General features: G+C 40.3%; 1 protein-coding gene across 1 annotated transcript in view; it reads right to left on the reverse strand.

Moving 5' to 3' along the window:
- The window catches only part of GAREM1 (GRB2 associated regulator of MAPK1 subtype 1), a 101,033-nt gene that overhangs the window by 70,116 nt on the left and 10,801 nt on the right, over nt 1-20,116 (reverse strand). Inside the window, exon 2 of the mRNA XM_027750068.2 lies at nt 7,574-7,714. Within this exon, the coding sequence (XP_027605869.1) occupies nt 7,574-7,714 (141 nt within the window). The remainder of the gene's footprint in view (nt 1-7,573; nt 7,715-20,116) is intronic.

Raw genomic sequence — 20,116 nt, forward strand, 5'->3', positions numbered from 1 at the left:
GTTTGCAGACTTTGAGTAACAGCCAAGAACTGTGGAAGTCTGAGAGGAACATGTTATACTTGGAATCATCAGTTGTAAAAGCTTCAAGTTTTCACTCTCTCCTCCTACTCCTTTTCTCACAAATAAAACAAAAAGTTCAACACTGAGGTAACTCTTAGGTTTTTGTTTTTTTTTAAGCAAGGGTAAGATGTTACTTGTGTTGAAGTCAGAAGAGAGAAAGACAGCTGTATCTAAAAGTGTGCACCTCTTTCCACCTAGTACCTCAACTATAATAGTATTGAAAAATATCGCTTGTTACAAGCTTTTGGTCCCTTTAAGACACTAAGCAAAATCCCATGAAACCAAACACATTTTATAGTACAAACTGGTGTCTACAAACCACAGACTCTTAAATCCAGGTTAGAAATAGAGAAAATGCAAGTATTTTCTTTCCATGAACTTCTGGGACATAATCAGACTTTTCCTCTATCACTTGGAATACTACTACCCTGTAAACTAACCCTACTGCTCTTGTTACATCAAAGAGCAGCAGCCTTTGAGAGCTGCAAATGCTACAGCAGTTCCAGTTTTGCTGCCTGGTCCATCTGAAATATCTGAAAGGTAGATTTGGAAATAAAAGAGAGTTGAATGTGGTTTCACTAAAAAGCTGAATACAAACTTTGATATATCCACCCACCAAACTGAGCATCAAGCAAATTCTACAAGTTCTGTAGGGGACATCAGGAATCTCATAGGCATAAGGCTGTATATGCACAAAGACAGAAACAGTCTCACAGTCTCCCGAGTTTAATTTATGAAGATGGTAACTTTTCAAGCAAACAAATAAAAAAAAAATAAAAGGGAAGCCCCCATACATATACATTCCTTAACTGTTATAAAACAAAATGCCAAGTAGAAGAGATTCTCTAACACAGATGGTACGATAAAAAGGGAATATTTCATTAAAATTAGGTAAAAAGCTGCTACTTGGCCAGACTGGTTAGTGGGGGGACATGAAAAAAACAGGAAGAAGAAGTGCACCCACAAATACAAAAGGAATAAGCAATTTTTGCCAGCAATTTTATTGACTTCATTTTGATTCTGTGATGTGATATTGCACTGTAGATCAATGGAGAAGTGTTTTCCAAAATTTAAATGGGCACAGAAAAGTGGAATAACAGACAGACAGGACCATGGGAAAGTCTGACAGCAACTAAACTTGTTGAAGGTAACTCTTTGAAAAAAAAAAAAAAAGAATATGGATATTTGCTCAGAACAGCTCATCCATTATTTCAAGGTGACAGGTTTGAAAAATCCATGAATAAAAAGAGCTTCTAGACTACAAAGCTGTGATTTCCTAAAATAGAAAAACTAAGTCTTTGGTGGGGAAAAATGAGGTAGCAACTAAACTAAAATCAAGTCAATAAATATATTTTAAGGCATAATCATGTCCCTGACAGAAAAGCATGGAATTATGCCTTATAAGGAGTTACAGGTGTTTCAGACACTACTGATCTCCAGCTTAGAGCTGAAGATGCAAGCACTGCTCAGGAAAATGAATGTCCTCTCTTTTTGCAATACCCAGGCACTACTCTACAATCAGACTTCTAGATGAATACCAAACAGACTTACTTCTGTATGTTTATTGAGATTAAAGGGTTGCAGTTCTCAGGAAACTTCACACAGTCAAGTGTTCAGAGCTACAGAAGTCACATCTCTTTTAAAAACACAAAGACTAAATGCTGGTGCAATGCTTTCCTTTAGGAGCAGTACCTGTGAAGAAAAGCTTTCAAGCCTCCAGTTGCTTTTCAGACTGTACAACTCTTTTCAAGAAAAAAAAAAACAAACCAAAACAAAACAAAACTTGGGTACCAGGGGGGTTAAACACATGAGTAGATTGTTTCCTTGCTTTTCTTCTGAGGACATCCATTCATTAATCATTTACCAGCCCACAGACACATGGCAGCCTGCCTCTCTCAGAAGCACTGAATTTGGGCCCTGTTCTCCAGAAAGTGATATTCAGTTGTAGAGCACAAAAGCCCCAGGAGAACTATGTGATAGCTGGGTGCCAAGTTAAGTTCAAAGCAAAACACAAATTAAAATGCAAAACACATTTTGTATCAGGGAGTGGTGTACCTGTTGGCTAGAAAGGACTCACTTAAGTTCTCTATTCCAGAACAGTGTCCCTCCCTGTCTTAGATCTCACCCACCTCTTTGAACTTAAAATTACCCCATCAGAGCTGTACTGCTCAACTCCCACAGAAGAACAGGCATAGCTCTCCCTGGCACCACCTGCTCTTCCCAGGGAGGCAACAGCCCAGACAAAGAGCTCTTTGTCCAACATCACCTTCCTTGACCAGCAAACACCATCAAATTGCACCTGAGGCAGTGGAGAGTCTAAACTGAATGTAAGACGAGGAGGCTCCCCCTCTGCCCCCAAAGTCAGCACAAGTTGGCAGCAAATGCCATAATGCCAATGAGCAAAGGATGTGTGCCAGTCTAATGTTTTCTCTTCTATCCAGGGTTGGGAAGAGAGCACACTTACAGAAGATCCAACATACTACAGTCATCTAAGAGTGTTCAGCATCACCAAAGCAAAAATCAGAGGTCTTCCAGACCTTGGATGCATCAGGTTCAGGGTGGGTACTGAGAAATAGCAGCTGCTGCCACCATCAAGACAATTAGGAGATGCCTAACTCACACCACACTCCAGTGCTTTCCTCCCTCAGTGCCCAATGGCCAGCTCTCCCAGAGCAGGCAGCAGCAGGCCTGCAGGGACAGCAAAACTGTGCCTTAGAGGCAGCCATGCCTTTGGATCTGAGAAGCTTCTGCAGCTGCACATTGTAAAATCTCAGGGATTTTGCTCTATCCTGCTCCACCACTGCCAAGGCAAGCTCACTCCTGAGAAGACCTGCAGAGAGTGTCTTCCTCTGTGTTAGCAGGACACCATGAGGAACAGGCTCATCAGGCAGCACTCCATGATTAACAAATCAAACCTGTAGAAACAGGTTTCAGAAGGACGTTTGTTGTACACCAATTCCAACACCAGAGAAGGGACTTCTGACTCATTCCCACCTGACACCCCACCTGGGGAAGGCTCACATGACAGGGTTTTATATTTCCTCATTTAAATGACATTAAGAGAGCTATCAGCACACTTAGGTATGCAACTGGACAGGGCATCAGTGATTACTCTGTATTAGCAATCGCACACCTTCACTCTGTGGTGGGGAGGTGTGAGTTGACAGGAATATTTCCAGCACTCCGGATGCATCATAGTGTGGCACACCCTGGAATAGGGTGTTACTTTCTAACACCTTTCGTCATCAGTTGCCTCCTGTGACCACACAGACGGCAGCAGAGACACAAGAGGTCTCCTCCAGACCCTGGGTAAAGCTGAGTAGAAGCTTAAAGAAAAAGAAAAGGACTTTTATGTTTGTATGTTTGTCTTTTTTAAAACATCATCTCAAAGGAACAGCTTTGCTCTCAGAATGGAAAAAAACCTCAAACAGACAGTAGAGAAAATGAACCCTCAGTTGCAACAACAGAGATAAGGCCCTAAAAAAAACAACAGTAAAAGTCCTGTTATGATTTGATTAAATGTGGGAGTGAGTATTAAGGGCAGAATAACCTAGATGCTGCCAACCCATCCCAAAGTATTTTTTCTTCCATTGCATGCCCTCACCAAAACTAGCACGATCTGTGGAAGAAAAGGCTGTCTGTGTAGGTGGGGGTGTGCACACACTCCACAGCCGTCTGTGCCGCTTTTCCTGTACAGCAAGTTTTAGGCAACTACATCCAACTTGATCATCAACTTTCACATCAATAATCTGCACACATAAAGAATTGTGGCCATGTAGTACAGGTGTTTAAAATGGACTGAACCCAAGCCATTTACAATCAGAGCAGACCACCTCTGTGGCTTGATGAGTCCTCGAAAAAGCTTTTGATAGTTTTGAGCTGTAGAGCCCTGGAAAGTAATGAAAGAAGAGTCAGACAACAACTGAGGGGCAGAGTACTAAAAACTCTCAGACAGTGTCTTCAATGCCTTTCAGTTATCACAAAATACATTGGAGATGTGGTCATCAGCACTCTGGGACACATTTTCCTACTCAGATACCTCTGCAGAGGAATGAGAGGCTGTCCTGTGTGAGCAGCAGCAGAGCAAAGCGTAATTCTGCCAGATACCAACATCTTCCAAATTCAGATCATAAACCAGTATTTTCCAGAGGCTAACCCTCAGTACGTGGCAGTTTCTGAACTTTCAAGTATTTTCATCTCATTTATCAAGTTAAAGATTACAGTGCTGCCTAAGAAAAAAAGTAACTGTAACATTTAACATCAACTGGAGGGTATTGGTGATACATTGCTCGCTTTTAGAGCAGAAATTCAGTATTAAGGATATCACAGTACCAGGAACAAAACAAAACTAGTTCAGACAGAGAGCTGATAAGACCTTCCTATAAGTATCAAGTATGAATTGTGTACCTGAGGAAAGCAAAGGACACCAAAGCAATGTCCATTTGCTCCGATGGTTTACCTTGGACTATTGTGAAGCCCACTCTTTCATGCCAAGGCAGAGCACTATCAGGACATTAATTTTGATATGCTCTCCATTCTATATGTACATGAAAACTTCTGTTGCTTTAGGAGCCAGAAACACATTAGTCATTTGGTTTAAATTACATAAAAATTGAACTCAATACTATATTAATTTTTACTCTAAAGAGAAGCAGACTGGAGAGAGTATTCAAGATGGAATGGTTAGACTAAAAGCTGTCATATATGACGTTCTTTAACAGCAAATGCAAAAATTAACCATATTTGCCATCCCCAACAGAAATGACCAGGACAGCAGTTTCCCAGTAAGGAAAGGACCATCAGCAAGACTGAAGAACTTGGTTTCTGTTAATGAAATTTCACTTAAATGTGAAACACATAATTTTCCTTCTTTAACAAGGCTTTATTGTATTTGTTGTATTGCATTGTTTAATAAGTGTATCAGAATCTGATTACGCACGTAGCAAAATAAGATTTACTTCATCCTCATATTTTTACATGTGAATGATGACTTTGTGGTACTTAAGGCCACAATCTCAGGAGAATAACAACAGTTTCAACTTCTCTTCCTGCTCAACTGTTGCAACCAAAATCATGCTGCAATTTGTGACTTAAAAAAAGGTATTCCACTAAAGTAAAAACAAACCTAGAAAGTACTGAGCTCTTACGTTCCCTCTCTGAGGGTCATTCTGGTAAGTAGTACATCTTACTTGACAGAAGTTTAAAATTTAAGCATGCAAAAAGTCAGTCCTATAATCCAAAATTTATATAGCATTACAGTTTACAAACATTTGCCTACAAGGACATAAAATCCCTCCTCTAAAACCAAAAACTAATGGCTGAGCCCCATATCAACATTCTGCCAACTGTTCTAGCTGTGCTTTCTGCAAAGACAGAAAGCTCTCACATGCAAACAGAGAGCTGTGCCAGCCAGCTCACACAGCAATCATCATCTGACGGCACTACCTTTTGGTAGTTGCAAGTCCTTCTCAGAAAGGTAATGATTCTGGAGCACCTGCCACCTCCCAGCCTTCTCAGAGATCAGTGCGGAGCAGAGTCCCAGCTCGCTCCAGAGCCAGCTGCATAACTGTGTCAGGTCAGCACCAAGCCCAGCAATTAAACTTGGCCTTTTTAGTGCAGGGTTCTGGATCCTGAGAGCAGTGAACATAAGGCACTACACAGCACAGCACTGAATGCACACTCAGTGTTAGCCTGTAGATCTCTGTACAGTACTCCACAGCAGCACAAGGTAACTCTAGGGTATGGAAGACATCTCTAAATGCATCCAAGCGCCAGACTGCAGCGCTTTCCTAACTAATCCTTCGTATGCTTAGATTCCTCTCTCCTTTCATGTAGGCAAGCCCATCAGACATGCTCTGATTCTGCAAGTTAGCACTGACCATTTTTGTGAAGTTCCTTTGGCAGCATCAGAGTCCATCACATATTCAGTAAGTGCCCTCAGTACGTGGCAGTTTTTGAACTTTCAAGTATTTTCATCTCATTAACAAAGGTTTTGTGGCAGGGAACTTTCTGGAAATTGACAGCAAAATGTAGTCTGCCAACTAAACACACGCTCTTTTTCTGCATTAACACAAGCCAGAAAGAAAAGCTCATTAACATTTTTGTAGTATCTTAGGGGACAGATTTTGATTTTGCTGGTGTCTGTGTAAATTTAAGCTACTAATGAATGGAAATATGGAGAGTCAGGAAACCCTGCTTAGCAGAACTTTGTTAACTTGAAAAATGAAGGACCAACTTCAGAAAACCTTTAAAGAGTCAATCTTCTTTCATGCCAATAACCATTTTATTTTCTGTTCTCTTTCTTCCAGGAATCTGTGAGGATTTTAAAATGCGGCATTCAGTTTGAAGGAAGAGAAATGTTTATCTGTCCACAGCACTGGAGCTTATGCAGCCAGGACACGTAAAATAAAAAAGTCAGTGTTACTAAGCATAAGCACTAGAAGCTGTTTATACTAAGAAAGTTAAATTCAGAAAGTTTTAAAGCCACATCTATTATGATGTCTATATGCCATCAGACCCAGTTTTTACATGCATCTTAAAAAAAAAAATTAACCTTCCAGAAGCAAACTCCAAGGACAAACAGTACATAAGAAGGCAAGTGGTGCAAGTTTCATGTCTGAAATAGGGTGCACCACAGCAGTTACAGCAGTGGTGTGATTGACAGAAAGCATTTCAGCCAGGTCTTGTACACCTCAGCACACTCTCACTGCACCAGTGTTTTAAAGGAGACTGTAACAGAGCTGAGTACATTACTCAATTGACAAGTATTTATACAGAAGACCAAGTAAAACACTAAGCCCCTGTCTTTGCTTTGTAGCCATGGCTCTTTCAGTTCACACTTTCCAGCTTTAAGATAAGCATTTCCTACTCACATAGTATTGTTCTATTCAGCTTGTGAATAAGGACATTAAACAGCAGGGAACAGTATTAAAAATAATTTCCTGGGAAAGTAAAAGTAATTTGAAATCATAAAATAAATATGGATTAGTTGCATCATAGCTACTTGGAACAACAGTATTTACTACATCATCCAAAAAGGCTGACAGTGACAAGGAACTACTGAGGAGTGTTAGTTTAAAAACTATGGTATTATTACAAAGGGTCCCTGGCTTTTACCATGGAAATACTAAAAAAATACCCCCCCAGTTTGAGTATGCAACGAAGTGTAAAACCTGTTCCATCTTTGTCCAAACATTTCAAGGCATTTTCAAGCTTTCGCCCTTGTGTCTCCACATTCACAGATGAGAAGTGCTGGCAACTCCTTATGCTCAAATTGAAATCAATTCCTCTACATAGCTACATGTTCTGTTAATATGTTGCTCAATGAAATACATATATTTAGTAGCCCTGGGAGCAAATCAGTATCTCTTGTGCTCTGCAACACTACTAAAAAGTTAAGTCACAGACAGTGGCATCAGAGGTTGAGCTTCACTCTGTCAAATGAAGTGATCATTGTAAGTGGTAGGCAATTCATTCTTCTTGAATTTGCATTTCAGGTCAACAATAGCTTTACCTGCATAATGTACAGGGATTTCTATCTTTGGCCCTATGACGTAGTGACCCTCCTCCAGACTGTGAGCTGTAATTGTTGTCCACTGTCGACATGAATGAATCAGAAGATGATCGCTCTCCCGAAGACCTTCTACAGTTTCTCCTGCAAAACAGATGTAGGGTTTTTTTAAAAAAAACAGACTTATTGCATGAAGAATTAGGAAAACTTCACAAGCATTTTATTCTCATTGGTCCTTATTTTTTCCAGACTTTTGATATTTAAAAATCCAGTTAAACAGATTTCAATTCTAGAGAGTATTTGATTTTGCAGTGTAAGCACTTTACCATCCAGAAAACAAACATAAAACAGAACAACTCAGAGCATGCATACAATAATATAGAGACGCAATTCAGATTACTCAGTAGTGGCTCTGGGGCTCCTTTTTCAGCTTACTGCATAAACAGACTTTTCATATTTCTATTTCTGTCTGCCTATCACACTTCATACAAATGCTTGAGAGGTCTTTTAATTTTTAAATAAAGGGAAAACCCCAACATATTCATATGTTAAAAGATCAGCATCGCACCATCCTACAGCCACCTGAAGCCAAGTCTTGTTCATTACTATGAAGTAACTGGATATCACACTTGCAGGTACAGAGATATCATCTTTGTCATTCTATGCCTTTGCAAGTCACTGCCTAATTAGCCATTCATAGGTCTGTAAACTTAATCCTATCACTTAATGAGGACAAATAAATAAGTAAAAATTCAACGCACACCAAAGTCCCCTCCCAAAGAGAAATTCTACCAGAAGCCCCCCCAGACAATGTGTAGCTCATCTTTGTAAGGGCCTCTCTCATACTCTGGTGTCTGTCAAATCAATCCCAAACACAGTCAGAGATACAGCTCTCCTTTCTTCCCCTGTCCCTACCAATTTCTCTTCATTTCTGCAGAGTATTCTCCCCTTCTCTACAGTTTACAGCACCAGATCAGGACTAGAGTGCATTGCTTGGTTTTAGACAGACCACTCAAAATTCCAGCTATACATCTGAAGCACGATATACGAAAAAATTTCACAGAGCAGGATGTATCATAGCAGACTGCTCTTACACACCTGCAATCCTGCCCACCATGCTTCTGCATTAAACACAAAAAACCCAGCCTTTCTCAAGGTGTCTTTAAAGCAGTCATTTGAACTCTCAAGAACACTCAGTAGACTCTAAACACGGGCCAAGAATAATGGAGCTTTAAATTTCATTTCCCTTCTCTCCCACCAGCCCTCTGCAGCTACAGCCAAAAATAACGCAAGTAGTTTAGCCCTGAAATCAAGTTTGGACAAAACCCATCCCCTTCAGCTACTACAACAAACTGCACTTCTCCTCACTGTCCTCTGATATTCCTAAAAGTCAGTGGAAGAATGAGAATTTCCTCAGCCTGGGGCAGAAGACATTTCCCTTATTCAATCTCTGCAGAGGAGAGCTACTTCCCACTGAGATTTTTATTTGCCCACAACAGGCACTCTTTTCCACCGTAGGCAACAGCTACTACACACCCCATTCCTGCCTGATTTCATGCTCCCATTCTATCAGAAAACATCCTCCTACACGATTCAAAACACAGCAACTGGCGTGTATGAGAATTGTTAGATCTTAAATCAGAAGAGACCATTACGACCATCTGCTCCAACACCCTTTGGCCACAGGATTTTGCTTGTTTTCTCCAGAAACTTGGATTTGGCTAAACAAAGGAGAGACCTGGCCCAACCTGCAGATTCCAATAGATAGACTTTCCTGGGTCTGCTGTTCATGGCCTGTTAAACCTTAAAAAAGTTTCTGTTTTGCAGATTTGGGTCTTTAACTTGCAACAGTGTGTAAACTGCTATTACGGGATTGTAGAAGAGGAACAAAAAAAATTTTAAAAAATCAAAAGCTATACAGAGTTCCTTAATACTAGTCATTTTTGCTCCCATGAAGGTACAATTTCCAGGTTTCCTTCTTTTTCACAGCACAGAAGGTAGCTTTCAGGTAAACAGGCCGTTTCATGAACTGGTTTCCAAGTGTTCCTTGAACCACATCCCTTGGCAACCCAGACAGGCAGGCTGCTTAACACCAGCTCCTGATCCTTGGGAAGCACTTCCCCTCCACCCACACTGGCATAAGGGACCTTGGAAAGTCTAGGGAAGAGTGGCAAAACTGCCATACAGCACCAGAGAACTCTTTGGCCCCAACCATATCTTGAAAGAAATTCAGATATATTTGTTGGAGGGGTCATGCATCTGTTAAATTTTAGTAAATTATCAGACCTTGAGCATCTCCTGTTTTCTGCTCACAGGGAAACTCCTAATACGTATAAAAATTATCTTCAGTGGCTGAAATTTTGAGGGAAAGCACAGTAATAATAATAATAAATGGTGTTACTCATGTTTCAGTTCAGATTGTTACACTTATGCTTCCTATAATCCGTGGCAACAAGTAATTATTTTGTCCCACAACAAAATCAAACTAATGACACCTAAGGGAAGAATTAGTGTTTTACTAGTTTCACTGCCAGTAGTAAACAAATTTGGAATAAAATAAAAAGCATCTCTGGTATGCTTTTTCTCTGCCTTACAATCTGTAGGTATAATTTCAGATCATTACCTAAAGGAAGGCTGGATTCTACATCCAGGATTGCAGGGAAATAATTACAGTATGGGTCACTCTCAAAGAGTCTGAGAAACATATTCTCAGGAAAATAAAGACACCCATTATGAAAAGGTGCTTCCAGTCATGGCTCACATGCCATGATCTGTTAAAGTGGTTACTCCACTAAAACTGGGTGGGACAGGTGAGTGTAAAAAGAGATTAGTAAGGCAGGCCCAAGACTAACTACGTAATTGAGTCTGCAGCTGGAAGTAGCTGTATTTTTTAAACAGAACCTTGGAAACCACAATTCTTATTATAACAATTATTTGCTGCAACCAATTACACAGGAAACGAATTTTGTGCTTTGCCACAGGAGACTGAACCAAGGAGAGAAGGTGGAGCAGATGTGACAGGGAGGTGACATTCCCCCTGGCTCCCTCACAATAGGAAGGTCTGTTCTTACCAAGCCCTGATCTTTCCTAACCATGGGCGAGACGGATTCCTGGGGTTGCTTTATAGGAAGAGGCTCCTTGCCACCAAGGAAATAATGGACTCACAAAAACACCTGGCTAATGATGGTCTCCATGCTACAGGAGGAAAACGTGACTGAGGACAACAGAATATGGCAATACATACTCTCTTCTTTCTTCCCTTTTCTTCTAGTCTGTCTCCCCCATAAGACTTGCTCGCTGCTTTTGAAGTGGTTTCTTCCAGGTAAGAGACACCTCTGACACTTGCTACACAACTTGGCTCCCAGCCCAACCCAGCCCAGACTTAGCCCTTTACACTTCTTGGCCAACGGTACTTTGCAAAACAGCCACACACATTCAATCTGATTTCCCCCCCACCTCAGTAACACAAGTTACGCAAGCCTTCCATTAATCACATTTCAGCTACGTGGGAGAGAACTCAGCAATCCTCACATTCACCAACTATGCAACTCGGTTCTCACCTATTCAACATACTCCTACGCCGCTACTTACATAAAAACAAGATGCCATGAGAAAACAGAGAACACAGGCCACTCATCTTCAGTAGCAGTTTTGTCTCTTATGATCCAGTATGGATTAGCTCTATCTTTTCATCCTCTCCTCGCCGCCCCACATGCCTGTAATATAATTAAACCACTACAAAGAATCTACAGGCAAATATTTGTGTTGTTTTTCTTCCCCCCAAATAAATGTCAGAGAAGCAAAGAACTACAACGTGCAACTCCCCACCCTACTCCAAGTTGTCTACCTCTTTCCAAATATGAGTCAAGTTTATTCATAATCATGCCTGAGACTAAGAAACCCATGATTCGCTAACAGTGCCTAAACCCTAAATAAAGTGTCAACACCCATCCTTGCATGAGATTAAAAGCCTCACGCTTCTGAACTGAAAACTTAGCCTGTATGTTCTGTCATAAGCTGTCCTCCCACAAGCACTCTGACCACAACCACTATTCGGGCTACTTCACCCTGCACCACCAAAGCAGCACTGCAACAGGTCTTCATGTGTTCATTGTTCATTGCAAACAAGATTCACTATCATTTTTTAATTACATGACCCATTTCCACGAAATTCCTATAAACCTCTAACATTGTAAACAACACCCTTGTTGAAGGGCAGTCGCAGCGGGAATGCTGACCGGGAAAGGAAAATTGTTCGCATGTTGATACAGCTATAAAAAAAAGGTAATTTCTTAATCAAGAGTTGCATGCTTATTAAATACCACCTACATTAAATACCCATACTTTAATAATTCTTTCCAGTTCCAAAACTGGATCATCCACATTTGGCAAATCTTGGCTCTGTCACTGTAAACACTCCAATTTCAAATTAACAGCTAACAACTGTAGCAAGACTGGGAGCAGGACACCTTGATCTACAAATTCAGAGATGAATTTCTATTTTCACTTGCAGTTTTTAAGAACCAAGTGAGAAAACAGAGGTCAACTATGTGCAGGGACTGAATTTATAAATGTCAAAGCTGCGGCACAGAAGGAAGCAAGCACTGACCTCCCTGCAAGTAGTTGCCACTGTTTACTTTCTAAAGACATACACTTTTATTTATTTTAGCCTTTCACAATTCCCAAATGTCTAGGGTAAAGCCTTGGGGGTAGAACTGAAGACCACTCCATTTTTGAAGGGTTTGAGCACTCCCACCTCCTCTTTGCTTCCTTCTGGGTCATAGAATATCTCAAATTGGAAGGGACCCACAAGGATCATAAACTCAACTCTTTACTTCTCGCAAGACTGCCTAAGACTAAACCATATGACTAAGAGTATTGTCAAGATGCTCCTTGAACTGACAGGTTTGGTGCCTTGACCACTTCCGTGGAAAGCCTGTTCCAATGACCGACCACCTAGTGAAGAGCCTTTTCCTAATATCCCATTACAGTCCATAAAAGAAAATTCACACAGGTCCCACATATTATGCTTGCCAAAGACAACGGTGACTTTTCAACACCAACCACTAAAGAAAATTCATCAAACAAATGAAAAAAATCCCAAAAAACAACAACCAAGCCCCAACTTTAAAGGTTCTCCTCCTAGTATCAAAAAACTAACATTCAAGTCACTGCAAAACATTCAGGCCAATATGACTCATTCACTCACAGAAACTACACTGCTAAAAATAAGCACTGATCTACAGGAATATAAACGCTTTATAATGCCACACACTGTCATCATGGCTAAGAGTTTGCATCAATGCTTTAAAGCATAAGCTTTGCGTCTGGGGACATTCAAATAGTAGGTAACAAGGTAAATCAGAGAAAGAGAAGTCGCATGCAAGGTTCCAGTAACGTAACAGATTCCATTTGCACACACCAGATGAACTAGATACCATTTCCTCCTGCCAGGAAGATGGTTATGGAGACATTCCACTCATCTCATTCATCATAGAAGACTGAAAAGTGAGCTTAATGCTGTCCCTTGCACATCAGTTCAAGCATGCTGAATTTTCTCTTCCTGGATCAAAAAGGCTGACAGAAAAGAGCTCACAAGAAACTTAAGATGGCTTTTGTGAAATAAGTGGTGAAGAAGATGCCTACAAAACCCCAGGGAAAACTCAGCAAGACTTAGGGCCATGTGTTTTCATTAAGCCTAAACACCATCTGCATGCAAGGCAACAGATGCTGTACAATTAAGTGCATCACCCAGACTGTCTTGGTCAGCTAAGTAGGTGGTGAGTTTAATTATTCCATTTAATGTTCCACAATCACATTATATATTATTAAACAGAAAAATCTCAGCAATATTAAAATCATTTCAGTGGGTGCTCAGCCAGGTACCTACAAAACCACACAAGAGAATAACTTCAACTTTATCCCCACTCAAGTTTGCACTAACATTTATTAGGAATGAAGGGTTAATTGGTGCAACTGCAAAAAGAAGTGGTTGGCTGGTCAGGTGAGCAGTCTGCTGCACAGTAACTATGCAGAACTGTCAGCATGTGGCCAGTGTTACAAGGGAAGAAGGTTTATTTTGCAACAACTGAAAGCTAAGAGATGAAATTATTAGAAGCCGGAAAAAAGAAACAAGTGAGGTTCTTTGTTATTTATCATGCTGTCCCCACACCGAGGAGCCCTACTGACACGGTATCTGCTCCACTGGGCATGCAGCTTCACTGGACTTACCCTGGTTGAGGACCAAACAAGCCATACATTAACATACACCTTAAAACTATCCTACTGCATCACAAAAAACAAAGGACAGCCCCAGCCAGTATGAAATGAAGTTACAATCTATTGTTAAAAAAGAAAAGGCAAAAAGAAAAAACAAAAAAACCAGTATGACAGACTTCATGACTGTGCAAAGAGATGTTTCGGGTCAGAGGGAGGTCACACTGCTAGCACAAATATAAATGCCAGCGCTGCTTTTCCATGCCAAAAGAAGGAACCTACAACACCATGCACTAATAAACTTATAAAAGCTGTCTTGTTTTTGGAAAGGCAAACTTGAGTTCCTACTCAAGTGACAGCTAGTCACATAGCTCACACACATGGTAACACCTTAAGATGAATTCAATTCCTTTTCACTGTTCTGGAAGATCCACAGTAGGTAAAAGCTAAAGCCAAGGCCTCCTTTCAGCACAAAAGTTCAGGGGTCCCTCATCTGAAGAATGGGAAGCTCAGGGCCCAGCGCCAATGAGACAGCACATCTGAAGAGTCCATACACAGGTCAGAAACACCCAGCAGTGCACAGCGAGCACCTGTGAACTGCAGGCACTGCACACACCAGCTTCAGCCTCCTTGGCAATGAGGGGCTGTGAGCATCACAGGTACCTGCAAGCCTTTCTAAGGTACACTTTGCAATGTGGCCAGGTGCTAATACCAGGCTAGGTACCACAACATCCTTTTGTCTTTTTTTAGAAAAAAACCAAACCAAACCAACCAGTCAACCCACCAAACCCAAATGAAACCAAAACCAAAACCAAACAAAAAAACCCAAACCAAACCAAACAAACAAACAAAAAAAACAACCAAAAACCAACAACAAAAAAACCCCAATCATAACTCAGAGCCATTCTCATCTGGGAGTCTGTGTTTTGTCTCACTGGCGGACTCATCCTTTACATAATCTTCAAACAGCTCTCAGCACTTTGGTTCTTGTTTAGCCAGTTATTCGTTTGGGCTTCTGATCTCTTGAAATACAACACGACAAAGGCATAAGGATCCACAGAAAAACAACAGACAGCAAATTCTTGTTCCACACAAAACAAGTAAGTCAAAAAAGATCAAGATATATGTCAGGCTACATCACAAAGAGTTCACTGTTAATTTCAATTTGGACTCCTTAGATTCAGGGACACACAGAAGCACCACTAGTGCTCAAGCATCACTGCACTGAGTATGTTGCTTTCATGGTAGTAAGAGTACAAGTTCTCTTGAAAACACACACAAAAAGCTCCACCCAAATTGCTAGCATGGGCAACAGGTCAATGGAAGAGAACTCCAAGTTGTCAATTTTCCAAACTCTTTGAGTCTTGGCATCTATTTTCATTGGAGCCTGAACTCAAAGAGCAGCATGAATTCTTTCACTTAGGGAACAAGACTATATGCCTAAATAACCCTCTGTGGTTTTAATACATGCAATGGAGGAGAAACAAAATAAATTAGTATGTGACAACTCAGTAGAAGACAGACCTAGCATATTCTATTTGTTAACCAAACACCTGCATTGCCATCATACATGACTATCTCAGTGCAGTTGTCATCAAGGAGATGAAAGAAACAAGTGAGCAAATGCCCTTTTTTCCATTAGAAACACGGACTTCATTTGAAGTCGGAATGGTTTTGCTGTTTTAGGCAGACTGAAACTGCAACAGTGAGCAGGACAGCTTCCATCCGACTTCCACATGGCTGTCAACACATGATCCTTCACCATGTCCAGCACTCAGTCCTATTACTGCTACCACATCTCACAGGCACAACAGCTGCCTCTTCTCCTACAGACCATTTCACTAATACTTAAAGTTTTCTTCTTTTATAAGGAGAAGTTTGGAATTTACATTTTGGGAGAAGAAACAAAAAGTTCTTTCTAAGCCTGAATATCCAAATTAGGACAAATCATTTTATTTTATTATTATTTAGCAGGTCATGCAACCTCTCCTCATGACAACTTCTACCTGAACTCTGAGGGAGGGTGGAGGAAGTCAAACCTTTTGTTTTCTGCATGCTGCATCATACTCCAGAGTATCTGTTGGGTATTTACCAATGGAGACATACCTCAATGAATGTCAAAGACTGATAAATATTAAATTAGGGTGGTTTGCTTGCTTAAGCTTTGGCACTGTACTTAGTTACTGAGTCAAATCTCCATGAGCTGTTCAGCCTGCCAGTGCTATTTCTTCCGCAAAAGCACTGGTCTATATGTAGGTCAGTGGAAAAAGTTCATTAGGTAGAGAACAACATCCAAATTTTCCAGCCATAAGTAGCAAGGGGAATTTGTATGGAAAAAATTCACATCCCTGTAATGTCCCTCAAAGGAAGGAAAGAAAACCCCGGAAAATATTTTGTTACATGATAAAGCCTACTTGTAGCAACATTAGACCTACATGAATTGAATTTTTTTTTCTTTTTTTTTTGGTCACTATGACTGAACAGATGCTTGGAAAAGTTACTCTTGCATAAAATGCCTAATGGAAGAGAAGTAAAAAGGGCATGCAATTGTAGAAAACACTGCTACTGAAGAAAAATCTGCTCTGAAAGCCTCTCCATGTTATCAGTCTCACTTTGTTATTCCATACAGATACAAAAAAATTAAAATCTAGCTGATCAGACAAACTTCCTTGTTTAAAGAAAAGCAAAACAACCTGCAGGGGAGTATATCATACAAAGTCTAAATACAGACTGCCAGTGAGTTAAAAGGGTATAAATATTGTAATTTCTAGGAGCAAATGTTGTAGTTTCTAGGAGTAAGATAAAAAATAAAACAACAGCCAAAACAAACCCAACCCCTGTTAAAATTTAAACATCTCAGAGCTATAAAACATAGTGTACTAAATTTTTAATTTAAAGTAGGCAGATTCATTAGGAAAGCCTGACAGCGGTCTCATCTGACTGTGTCTGAGCATAGGGGAAAAGATGAAAGCAGAGGGCTCAGTGCCCAGCTACAGAATCTTTGGAGCTTGCCACACAAGTATCTGGAATAAAAATTCCAGTTATATCTAGGATGGTTGATAATCAGCCTCACTTTTCAGTTTCCTGTCTTCCTTCTCAAAGAAATTCCCAAGCAGTTTTCGATATGTGCTTCCATTTAACACTTCCATTCCTGCAGCACATTCATTTGTGCTGCTTCCTATTGTCTGGATAAACCAGTAGTTCTGTCATGATTCAAACTGTGACCTAACAACCCTCTCTCAGAAAAAAAAATCCAAATATTGACTTAACCTTCCATCAGCTGCACCATCCACATCTTCCAGTGGATGACAAGTTCCCCTTGACAGCATAAGTATTCATACTTATTTTGATTTTAAGATGAGTTATATGCTTCCTTCTTTTGCCAAAAGCAAGAAAAGGGAAAAAGTTGCTAGTAAAGGAGGGAAGATCAGACAAAATTACTTGAAAATCTTGGGTGCTGTCTCTCAAATTAAGATTCAACCCAGTGGTCTTTAGAGTTGCTTTTTACACTACAAAACAGGTAAAAAGTGCTTTTTAAAGTTTTAAAAATATTTTTATTTGAGCCACAGGAGAGCCCAGGCATTGAAGCCAGTTCAGGTTGCGCCTCAAACTCATCAAGAGTTTCACACAACGTCTTTGTTACTCCGCTGCAGAGACAAGGCAGGAAATGTCCATGAGACTCATCCAACCCCATCGAGCCCAGACTGAGACATGCAGCTGCCCAAAAGCTGCTTATCTGCAGCAAGATCTGTCACCAGCAATTACTCTTGTCTCAGCTTTGGATGGTGGAGGGAGAGACACTGAATATTCTTGCAGCTTCAGGAAGAGCTGGGCAAGATGCACTTACCCAAAAATGCTTTGTCCAAGATGAAGCCTCTTCCCACTGTACACCTCTTCCCTTGGATGAAACACAACTGCTGTTGGCTACACCGCAACAATTTTCAGTTGTCTGCACAGGACATCTAGTTTGCTTCACCAACCCTACCTGCTTAGCAAGGAAGGAACAAGGACAGCATCACCCTCAGACTGCCTAATATTACTACTTGGGGTACTTCAGGTATTGATGTAATCCTTCAGTCTCACACTACCATGATCAAACTTTGCTCTGGGTGACCATTAAATATTTCACAATCAGCAGAAAGGAAATAAGGCTTTATTTCTGCAATTTCCAATCCCTCTGCAAAAGCCTGATACAATCAAATTGCTTCAATCCAACTGATCCTGAACTTATCATCCACTAATACCTAACAAGAGAGCAGAGACTCCCATCTCCCTATTCTTTTAATGCCTGCCAGCAAGAAGACTGATTTATTTCTTTAGGATTAGCATTTTGCTATTGGAATGACTGGATATACCAGTACTGTTGCAACAAATCAGCATAAACCATAATCTCATTACAAAGCTATGGGACAGATTAATCCACTGAAAAATTCAGTTTGTTCCAAGACAAGGTTTTCTCTAGCCACAAATACAGAGATGGCATCTCAGTGAGTCTTCAAAAAAAACCTGTTTGACCTACTGCAGGGAAGAGAAGGACAAATATTTTAAGTAAGCAGTAAGTGGAATTTCAGTGCCACTGCCACCAATGGTAAACACCCTGCTGACTTTAGCAATCTCACAGTTTGAACCCTGGCATCTTGCTTTCTTTGTGTTCATAAGAAAACTAGTGAGAAAAAAAGAAAGAGTAGTAACAACACAGATTTCATTGAGCTTTGTTTGTGTTTATTTCAAGCCTTCATAACAAACATCCCAGAATGAGAAACCTTACTTTTTATGAATTCAAGCGAAACAAGCCAAAACACATCTTTCAACACAGACTGCTCTCCACTCCCACACAGGGGGGAAAAAACCACTCGGTACAACAACATCATAACATTCACATTCCAAAACACAGTAACTTTCTGCTGCTATCATAATTACTCTTCTTATTAATATTGAGTATCATCAGATGTAACTGCAGATTTGCTGTATCCTCATGACAGATTTAGCTCTAAGATTGATTCAACAAAACAGTCATGCACCATGGTTACTTACAAACCACCTAGAAAATCTCAGTAATTCTTTAAGCTATTCTGATACCCTGCAACATGTTGAATAGTGCCAACTATTCAACATGCTAATCATGGTATCTTATATTTGAAGGAAAAAAAATTGGAAAAAAAATCTTAGATTCACTCAACTCATTAAAAACTGAGATTGTTATGGAAGAAAGCTTTCTGGTTTTGAAGTCACCTAAAACCACAAATCTGAAGGGTTAAGAATAATAGCAAGTCATGACCAGCTTTAAGTACACTTAAAATGGTCACAGAAAAGAAATATTGAAGAGAAAGCTAAATAACTTTTCATTGCATGCAACAGAAGTTCCAGCCTTGTTACCGTAGAAAGGGAGAGAAAGGAATTATGTTGATCTCATGATTAGTTTATTTTCCATTTTGAATTCTCATGACCAAAGTTGAGGGGGTAAAAAAAATTAAAATATTTATCTGCCCTTTGCAATCACAGCACCAGACCTGGAAATGAGGAATCCAAAGAGTAACTTTCATAAGCAGTCTGATAGGTACAGATATAGAGAACGACAGCACTACCCAACCAAAAGAAAAATACCACAGTAATGAGACCTCTGAGCAGCCTGCTGCCATCCAAAATCAGCTCCTTTAAATACTTAATTAAGAGAGCTGAGGTTTTCTTTCATTAGAGGCAGGCATTCCTCATGCTAGAGAGCTCCTGCTCAGACGTTTCTATAAATACTGTGAGGTCCACTGGAGGATACACTTCCAAGTGCCTGTTTAGCATCAGGTGCCTAACTGGAGAAGCATAATACTTAAAGAGGTGGGAGGTCAGCACTTAGCATTGCACTGCATGCTGTTACTGACTTCCTATTTATTTCCAAGCACAGACACAGAATGGTTGCTTTAGTTGACCAAACTGGAGGGAGCTGCACACCTTAGCTGCTGCAGTCATCTCTCACCATGTGTAGTGGTCAGGGAAGACTGGCTAAAGCTCCCCAGATTCAGGATGCCAATGGAGAAAATTTTTAACCTACTAACCTCATGGATTTAAGAGCTAGAGTTTGATTCTAGATTGCCCTGGCAGACAGAAAAACAGCCTATTCATTCAGACCTTTTCTGGGCACAGCATGAGATCTGGGGAGCTCCCATTGACAGTTATTTATAATTAGATGATATTTTAAAATAGTATCCAAGCAAACATGCTCTGTCCTCTCATTATATATCTCCAGTCCTAAAGAGACACTATGCCACTTTGTGTTGCACAGCAGTGATCCCTGTTTGAACTTGGGGCATTTTGGATAAGCTCCCAATTAAAAATAAA

The sequence above is a fragment of the Pipra filicauda genome, unplaced genomic scaffold, assembly GCF_003945595.2.
Source record: "Pipra filicauda isolate LSUMZ 115617 unplaced genomic scaffold, ASM394559v2 scaffold240_size1633699_pilon, whole genome shotgun sequence".
In the NCBI taxonomy this organism is placed as follows: domain Eukaryota; kingdom Metazoa; phylum Chordata; class Aves; order Passeriformes; family Pipridae; genus Pipra; species Pipra filicauda.